Source organism: Echeneis naucrates, chromosome 3 (assembly GCF_900963305.1).
Source record: "Echeneis naucrates chromosome 3, fEcheNa1.1, whole genome shotgun sequence".
NCBI classification, from domain to species: domain Eukaryota; kingdom Metazoa; phylum Chordata; class Actinopteri; order Carangiformes; family Echeneidae; genus Echeneis; species Echeneis naucrates.
In genome coordinates this window covers 10,269,937-10,279,899 of record NC_042513.1, presented here as the reverse complement: position 1 = coordinate 10,279,899, position 9,963 = coordinate 10,269,937, and the positions used below count along the sequence as shown (strand labels likewise).

The 9,963-nt window shown below is 42.5% G+C and overlaps 1 protein-coding gene across 1 annotated transcript; it reads right to left on the bottom strand.

The window, feature by feature from the left end:
* Positions 1–1,240: 1,240 nt before the first annotated feature.
* Positions 1,241–9,134, bottom strand: skor1a (SKI family transcriptional corepressor 1a). Its single transcript, XM_029498769.1, is given in 9 exon segments — positions 1,241–1,801; positions 3,961–4,035; positions 4,172–4,204; positions 4,207–4,245; positions 5,380–5,442; positions 5,625–5,696; positions 5,797–5,872; positions 6,360–8,139; positions 9,005–9,134. Coding segments are annotated over 8 exon segments (2,226 nt in total). The 5' UTR covers positions 8,130–8,139; positions 9,005–9,134; the 3' UTR covers positions 1,241–1,703.
* Positions 9,135–9,963: the final 829 nt, after the last annotated feature.

Sequence of the window (9,963 nt, the reverse complement as noted above, 5' to 3'; positions counted from 1 at the left end):
ATTTAAATAAAAACAAGCAATATGAAGGCCTGATCATTCCCGCTGTGCTGCAATACAGTTCAATTCAGCATTGATGGTTTTGTTAGTATTCAAAGAGAACTGGCTTTGCCATAGAGGGCAATTACGTTCAAAGAAAATTAACTTGCATTGTGCATCAGTGACATTATGCGAGTATCTGTCTCAGTATGAAGCATCCAGGGACCAAGAGCCATGTAATCAATATCTATTAGTCTTCCCATCAGGAGAATTAGATTTCACTATTAGATCAGCCCTCTTTCCCGACTCAACGTCAAACATTATAAGTTGACTGGACGTGTCATGCACTGATGTAGCCATCTAATGAAAGAGATCATGTTGAAGTCTGATACAATAAGGGGAAATATGATCCATATTATGAGGAGTTATTCTGCATGAATGCCAGTAGGTGTCAGGCTCACGTCAGTGAAGGGAACAAAAATATGAAAGCGGTAAAGCAGAAGGTGGATTTCACATTTTATTCATTTTGACATGGATACATACAGAAATGGTAAATTGATGATGAATCTGTGACAGAAACCAGAATTCACAATTCTTTTAGTGTTTTTTTTTTTAAATTACAAACCAAATTCAAGAAATTACAGAAAATGAAATGCTGCTGTGTGAATGGTAGTTTACATGTAGTTCATATATGGTCTTTCTCTTATAAAAAAAAAAAGAGAAGAACGGAAAAAATAACATAAGATGATATGAAAAAGTTTTGGTTTTGTCTCATGTGGCTCACAGATGCATGTAATGATTGGAAAATAACAACAACCCAGAAACGGAAAAAATGATGTGATCAGATTTCTGTTAAAATACTCTAAACTGTACATGATATCTATAAATGGCTCAAGTCTGTTTTTAACCATATCTTCAAAATTTGTATGCCACACATCTGAGTGAATGGAATTGTTTAATGTCAGACCTGATTGGCTGTCGTGATAAGTGCTCACAATAATGTGCTCCATTTAAGACAAAAAGATCCCTCTCTTTCGGATCAAAGAATTTGGTATAGGATGGCATGATCAAATTCAGAAATGTTGCCCATTTAAAGTGCTTAACGACATATGCAGTGTTACAAATAATCTACACAATAAATTAAACCAAAGACAGATAAATAACAAAATAAACGTAAAACCTCCAGATAGTCAAACAAGCAACAAAAACTAAATAATGAGATACAGTTCGAACTTGATGTCAAAATTATACAAGCCATTGCACATTGTCACCTGATATATATATATATATTTATATATATATACGTGTGTGTATATTGTATATAGTTTTTTTTATTTTCAGATTAGCTAAAGAGCAGACGCCTTTGTTTCAGAGAGACTCCTTGGTTTCAGCTTTGCAGGTTTCAATCAATCCTTTGTTTCACAACATAAAATGAGGAAATCCGGATCGCTTTTTACTCAACAGTTGAGTTTTTCCAAGAGACATTGATGCCAAAATCTTTTCTGAGCCTTGACGTATTCACTCAAGTGCTAAAATTGGTTGTGTATCTCTACAGCAGGTTCATAATCCTTGGGTTACAGGTGGGAGGTGAACACATCAGAGCTCTTGAGGCAGATCTGTGTGAGTGCGTGTGTGTGTGTATGTGTGGGGCTTTTTTTTTGTTTTGTTTTGTTGTTGTTGTTTTTTTTTTGGCTGTGCTGGGGTCAGGTGCAGGGTCGTGCCAGGCACTAGGGAGGCAGCAGTGGGGGTTTGAAGGTGCAGGCTCCAGTACACTGGCGGGGGCTGAGCATCTTGCAGGAGAAATGATGAAGGGCGTCATGAGCTTCTGGGGAGGAACAGGTCCAAACGGAGGACATGCAGATAAACAGATATCACAAGCTCACATTGTTGAATGAATCCACTGAGTTGTTTTCTTTCCCTAAACGTTGTCAAAGAACAGGTTCATATTTTTTGAAGTTTTAAAACTAAGATGTCTGAATGCACTGTTTTTGAATTTGTTTTGGGGCCCTGACCGGCCCCAACTACAGAGTGGCAGCCAACAGGTGACTGATTATTGATTATTTGACAAAAAATTATAACAGAACTATAATTTATGCCATGATGGGTCTTTCTTCATTTTCTGACATTTATATACTGCATAATCAATCAATTTGAAAAACAATAAGTGGTTGGTTCAAGCTTTAAAATTCTTCTCTAGCAGATCATTAAAACTTTGTGTGTGGATGTTGATTTGTATATTAGCAGAGAAAGAATTAAAACAATGTTATGAAATACTTCTCAGGCAAACTCAATATAAACTAAAGAGAATTACTTTTATATTAAAATGACTTAAAAGTTAGTCTAGTTCATTGACAAAGAAATGATCTACAAGAGCAGGACTACAAGATGGAGGATGAGCATCAGTTGCGCTTCGGTGGAGGAAACTTCAAACAAATGTAATGGCTCAAATGCAAATGTTGGCCTCGCCAGGTTGGTAGTTAATAATCCAACCTTGTCTGTCCCCTGTGTCCACAGCAGTCACAGAGAGAGCTGATGATTTCAGTGAAAGTGATGGGGAACGATGTCAATCATGATGTGGGCATCTTCTAACTTTAAGTACCTGTTTAGTCCGAAATGACCACAGTGCAATTTTAACACGTTTCTGTCGCAATGTAGTAAAACCAGAGTGACGCTAAATCAATTTGAATTTGCCAATTTCTGTGACATTAAAACGCAGAAGAAAAGGGTATTACAGGATAACATGGAAGAGCTTCCATGAAAACAATGACGAAAATGTATTAAAAATGCATTTGCTTTATGTATTAATTTGAGAAAAAATTACACTTTCCTTATCACGCCACAATTGATGTTTTCACCTGCTACTATTTTTGATTTTTCAATCACATAATGTCCACTAAGTGTTTTCAATTTCACCCATTCGTCAACTTTTGTCCACCTTAACCAAGCATTTTATTTTTCTGTGTTTCCCCTGATGTTTTTGTGTGCAAATGCTGATGAGAGGAAATGCACTTATGGTCAGCAATGTTGGTGGTGGGTTAGTAACAAGAGGAAAATATTTTGTTGTACAAAGGTTGCGACGTTGGAAGATGGGTAGTTGCTGGACTGGACTCAGATTGCTAAAGCTTGAATTTAACTCTGGCTAGACTTGTTTAACTAGGATTTCAAGTCAAGAGGAAATTTCTTAACATCCACCTATACACACATATATATATATATATGGAAAAAAAAAGAAAGAAAAAAAAAGAAAAGAAAAAAGTAGCACTTGCATATTTAAGTTTGCAGATAAATGTTCCATTTTGGACCAGATAAAATTACCTTTTAGCTTCTGCTGTATTGCATAACGAGCCTTTCTCTCTTGGTCCAACTCGCTGCACAAAGTGTCTATCAAAAAATAAAATGAATAAAAAACAAAAGGAAAAATAAAATGTCAGTCGCTATGCAGCTTCTGAAGCAAAGGAGTGTAATGTATGCTGTTTGCCCCTATAGTATTTAGAGTGACCCTTCTGTGTACTTGAACCTTGTATTTAAACTACTGTAACATTAAACCAATCCTTTAACGGGTGGCATTAGTTGCTGTCTACTGCATGTAACTGATACAGCACGACATAATGGTCTGTCTTTTCAATTTTCCAGAGCATGATTTAGAAGAAACTAACCTTTGCATACAAAACAATGCGGTTTCAGTTTCACCTTTGATATATAATAATTTACTTCAAATGCAGCTTGAAAAAAAAAAAGGGGGGGGGGGGCTTTTACAGGAAAAAGGCTGGACACAAATCGCCAATATTTCAAAATGCAAGTGTCACTTTTCCTTTCTTTTTTTAGTTTCGAGGCATGTTGGTCAAGATTGATTGAGAAATCCTATGTTATTTAAACGTTTTTTTGTGGCTCAAATTTTTTTTTCCCATAAACTTAAAGGCCATTGATCTATATCCGCTTTACAATCAGAATCTATGAAAGCAAAACATTTAGAAAGAGACCAACCTCGAACAATCTGCAGCTGCTGGACCATTTCCTCTCTGTAGGACAGCTCACGCTTCATTTGATCCTGAAAATTATCTGAAGAGCAAAAAGGACAAAATAACCCACTCTGCTCTGAATGTCCTGGCTCCAAGGAGAGCGTTTACAAAGTAGAAACGCAAAACACATCTGTGACTTTGACCCTCCAATGCTGTCAGACTCACTTTGGCCCTACCTTTTAAATGCTGAAATTCTCTCTCCAACTTTTCCTCAGCTCCACTTGCTCCACGAGCTGCTTCTGCAATTCCTCTGCAAAGAAGAAGAAAGAGAAGAAAAAAAAAAACAAAAACTCAAATGTTTCAGTTTTAACACAAAATTATTTTCATATATGTCATAGAAATATATATATAGCATGAGAACATATCCTACATGACACCTTCAGGGATGGGAATTACAACTCAATCATGCAAAGGGGAAAAAACAAAAACTAAAAAAAAAAAAACCAAAAAAAAAACGCCCATCTTTTAAACAATAAATAAATATATATATATATTTCAATCCTCATCTACCTCACATCAATTTGTTTCCACTTACTATGATATATTTTGAATGTGTGCACATAAAGATGATTTATGTCAGCTCAGTAAACCGACTTCAGGTGCGTTTACACCCTTGATAACAACCATTTCACTGCTTTCCTTTCGCTGGCTGCCACAGTAATTGCCATGCATTGCCTGGAGCTGGAGACGATAATAATGGAGTCCCAGGGTTTTTCCAAGCGTTGTAAAATAATTAGCTGCCGTGCCTCGGGGTTATGGCTGTGTTCCTTAAAATATTAATAGCCTCTAAACGATTTCCTCTTACAATAATAAGTCAAAACTCCTACATCTCGTGATTAAGTGGTTAACAACTATGGAAACACTTAAGGCCCACAAAAATGTAAATTCACTTCCAGATTTTGGCTCGTCATCTCTGGCCGTGGGCATTCAGCTGCATTTCAAATGTGGCGGAAAACAAGCTTTAATATGTATATAATGCACAACTATTATTATTATTTTTTTTTTTTTTTGGGGGGGGGGGTATTTATTTATATATTAAACTTATTACCTTGCGCAAACGGTAGAGTTCAATTTTGATGTATACATCTGAGAATCGGCCTAATTAAAATAAGAAGCTGTATTTAATTCAATCACACATTTGAACACATAAATATCGGTCCACATTACCATAAATGTGGTAAGGCCCCTTTCGGCCGTTCAGCTGCTGTACAAATCTGTTAGATGGCCATACATCTCCCCAAATTATAATCTAAACTGGAATCACTTCTGATGATAATGAATCAGCTGCTATACTGTTGTTGTTGTTGTTGTTGTTGCTGCTGCTGCTGTATTCGTTTTTATTTGACTCTTTTATGGCATGCTGATGGTGAAAACTGCCTCTCACCTTTAGCCATGTTCTCCAGGTTTCTTTCATGGATGCTGATGTCGATGCGCAAAGATCCATCAGCTGCACACACACACACACACACAAAAAACAACCACAACAACAAATAATTAAACTTACAATTAAGTCACCGATCTGACTGCTGCGAAGAAGGAAACAAAGGCAAGCGACTGAAAGAGGATCAATTAGTGGATGTTTCATGAATAATGAAATGTGAAGCAGAGAATAATAATAAAAATAAAAACCTTGTCTGTCGTTCTGCTCCTGACAGGAGGCAGCGGAGCGCTGGGTCTGCTCTTCAGAAACCTCATGAGCTCCTAAACATAAACAAACATTTTTCTTAAAAACAAACAAACAAACAACGTCCCCGGTTTGCTCGGATAACCCCAGCAGACTATAAACTGGTTTGATAGTCACCGTTGGCTCTGCGGGGGCTGCTCGATTGTTTGGACCCAAACGACGAGGGCTCCTTCTCCTTTTCATGCGCGTACACCTGCAAAACGGGGCACACGCTCGTGTTCAGCACCAATTACACGCCATTTCCTGCAGCTCTTCACATAATTGGACCGTCGGCTCTTCACAAAAACACGAACCCCGCAATTTGTGGCCAATATGCCGAACTGATCTCCCTAAAAGAAAAGCGAGTGGCTTTGTTTTCTCCAAAACACTGAAGTGGCAGGAAAACAGAAAATCGTGGTGGTGATAATAGATCAAACGTGAAACCTGTGGTGTGTGTGTGTGTGTGTGTGTGTGTGTGTGTGTGTGTGTGTGTGTGTGTGTCCAAACACTTGGACGCTCGAAAAATTATTCAGAAGATTTATCAAATAATTAAATATCTGCATGTGGATTTCGGCCCATTTGGTCTTGATTACATTTTTATCGGCCTCCTCTTTTCCATAAACTCTTTTATTCTCCACCACTGCGACAATTCAACTTTCCCCCCACAGGGATCATTAAAGTTTCGTTTAATCTTATCTTACTTCGTGAAGAGGCGAGCCATTACGCGTCTGCCTGTCCTCATCTGATGAGCCGCTGTGCGCCGAGTCCTCCGGTGATGCTGCTGCCTCTGCTCCGGGACTGGGTGGATCAGGGTGCTCCTGGCTCTCCGCTGCAGCACCCGAGGGGATCCGGTCTGGCACATGGGTGCTCTCAGGGTGCTCTGCTCCGGGAAAGATGTGGATCGGCTCCTCCTCGTCTTGGCCCCGGTTGGACTCTACGTCCACGTCCGGGTCGTCGTCTTCGTCGTCCACCACGCTGCCCCTGTCCGGTGATACGGATCTGTAGCTGGAGCTCTCGCTGATAAAATCCGGGGACAGGTAGCCAGGGCGCACGCCGTAGCCGTCCCGGTTGCCGTAGAGTTTGGCGATGGTCTCTGCGTCTTTGACCACGGGTCTGAAGGCCGAGATGTAGCTGATTTTCCTCTGGGGGGTCTCGTCCCCGGACTTGTCCTCGTCATTCCTGGTGGAGGACTGGGAGCTGGGACAGCGGTCCCCGCCGTCCAGCTGCTGGTGCGGGTGGTGGCTCTGGTCTTTGGGGGTGTTTGAGCCCCGATCGCTTTGGTCCGATAGGTCGAGCTCGCCTTGCCGGACGGCCGGCAGCTCCAGAGCAGGCTTCGGGGGGGAGCCCGGGTAGGGCGGCAGGGGGAGGCCGCCGGGTGCGGGCCAAAACATGGGGAAGGCCGGGTAGAGCGTGTCCTTCGCGCCGGGCCAAAACACACCGGAGACATTGGTTTTGCTGGAGTCGGGCACACCGTCGCCTTTTTTCTGGCACAGGCCGTAGCTGGGGAAGCCGTAGGGGTGAGGGGGGAACAGGGGAGGGGGGATTTTCTGCAGCATGCCAAAGTTCTTGCTGGGCACCGGGATGACCGGATAGCTCCGCGCCCCGCTCGCCAAATTCAAGTTATTACTCCCCTGATCGTCGTCGCAGCGTAAAGTTTTGTGGGGGATCTCAGAAGAACTGGTCTGGGCCAGACTGGAAGAAGCCTGAGACTTCATGGTCGAGGACATCCCCGAGCCGCTCATGGGCAGAGTCCTCTTTCTGCTGCCCCCGTTGAACATGGCCTTTACATCCTCCCACGCGTGGTTGATGTTGTCCGACGGGCTCTTCTCCGTCAGTTTCAGGTGGCGTCTCCACGAGTTAAAGTTGGCCGCGTCCGGCTGCAGGTACTTGGACTCCGGGGTGCGGTGGGAGTGGAAAATGAACTTGTTGGGGGAGAAATACATGTTGCAGAAGCTGCACTTGATGCACTTGGCTCTGGAGCTGTTGTATCTGGCGGGGATGAAGCTGCCCCTGCAGCCCCAGGCGCATTCGTGAGACACGTCAAATGCGAAATTTTCCGGCAGCTTCGGGGGGGAGTGCGCCCCCAGGAAGGACTTGCAGAGCCTCTCGGCCTCCCGTTTGGTGATCATGCCGCAGCGCCTGGAGGAGATGGGCATGGCCCCGGCGCGCCGCAGCAGCTCCAGCTGGACGGGGGTGCACTGCACGCAGGTGATGCCCAAAGCCACCCGGCGGTTGTGGATCTCGTTGTAGCTGTAGTTCTTGAGGAGGGTGTTGGAGATCTGCGCCAGACAGAGCCTCTCCTTTCCGTCTATGACCAGAGACACGATGGGCACCCCGTACAGGGAGGTCTCACTCACTTGGTTCGGTTTGAGGGAGCTCGGGCTGGAGAAACGCGGCGCGTCCTGCTTTAAACCCGGGGAAGGGCTGCTGTCTGGTCCCGCGTCTCGGAGCTGTCCGGGCATCGACTCCATCCCTGGAAGTCTGTGAGGCAGAGAGGAAACTGGGGTGATCTGGAGGCCTTTTTAACACGAGTCAGTTTGTGAGAAAAAACAAGACAATCAAATAAAACACTCCCCAAAATACTAACGAAACAGAAAAATTATGTACATGGCGATAATGTCCCTTTGGCTATAACAATATTTATAATATTAATAACAATAATAGTAATAACAACAACAACAACAACAACAACAATAATAATACGCTATTATTATTATTATTATTATTATTATTATTATTATTATTATTATAAAGCATGGAGTAAAGAGCTAGGCTGTGTCTGTACTACTTATAATAATCATTGTAATAATAAAATAAAAATAATATGAAATATTACAACAACAGTACTAATAATACTACTACTACTACTACTAATAATAATAATAATAATAATACAATGGGTGGCCTGATACAGGCGAGTATAAGTAGAATCTGGCTTGTACAGGATGTTATTTGGAGAAGTAAAATCAGTCAGTTGTCTTATGAATTATTTCTCGTTTGGTTTCATCCTCTCTCAGGTTATCCGGGTTCCTGAGCAGAGACGGATCTGCTGCGACTATCTTCAAATCGGCTCAGCACTTATCGGGCAACTACTTAAGAGCCACATAAGATCCTTACACGTGAATAAGGACAGAAGGGAAATGCAGCCTGAGCTGCGCCAATGCGCTTAGCAGAGAGGAAAAGAACAACTCTAAGCTGCTCTCTTTGTAATTACACAGATCCAAGCGTGCTTCCTGGCATTGTTAATAAAAGACCAGCCATATATCTAATTAAAGCTTCTGCTCAGATTAGCTGCAGCCAGCTCGAAATTAGTTTGAAGGAAGCCTGTTCACCTGCATATACTTACTTCTTCCCTCAAGGCACCGGCCACTAACACGGGCCTACATGGAAGAAGCTGCGTCCGCGTTTCTCCCCGAAGAACTGATGCGCTCAACTATTTCTGATTGACAACCGATATCTGACACTTTCCGATCACATTCTGCATGCAAAAAAAAAAAAAAAAAAAGCGCATCGTGTCTGAATTATAGATATAAAAAAATGCAACCAACATACCTCTTTTTTCATAAAAAGACGACACACTCCGGTGGGATTTTAGTTTGGAAAAAAAAAAAAAAAGAAGAAATAACTGTAATTGAACAGATGTAAATGTGAACGCTGTAAGTCCAAAAAGAGGCGATGGAAAAATAATAATAAAGGAGGTCTGGTGGAAGAAATTGAGCGCTGGAGTCTTTACATCAGTTAGTTTGAGTGCAGGGGGAAGACAGGACCTCCATCCCGTTAGAGCCCGGGGAGGTGAATGGCGTATAGACAGGAAGCACATGGCATCTCTCTCTCCCCCTCCCTCCCTCTAACCGCCCTCCTATCCCCATCCCTCTCTCTCCCTCTCTCTCTCTCACCCACACAAACAGCCGACAGCACACACCACTGTTGGTTTACAATCATGTAGCTTTGACGCACAAATATGATCAGAAAAAAAAGCATGTCACCGCCAATTAGGCCCCTGCTGACCCCAAATGAAGTAGCACTCTTTGTTATTATATAAAATTAACAGCAAGGTGGAAAAATTTGAGAGGAGTGAAACTACAGCAGTGATAATTATAAACCCCACAAACTCTCGTCAGGGATGGACCCTCTAGGGGGCCCCCGGACCCCATATTGGGAGCCACTGCTGGCCCGAAGGATCATGCACAGTGTGTAGGATTATTTCTACTGCAGCAGGACTGAGCTGACACACAGGCAGTGGCACTTTGGAGGCATCAAGACTGACAAAAGGCCCGGGCTCATTTATCAAGTTACACCACCATC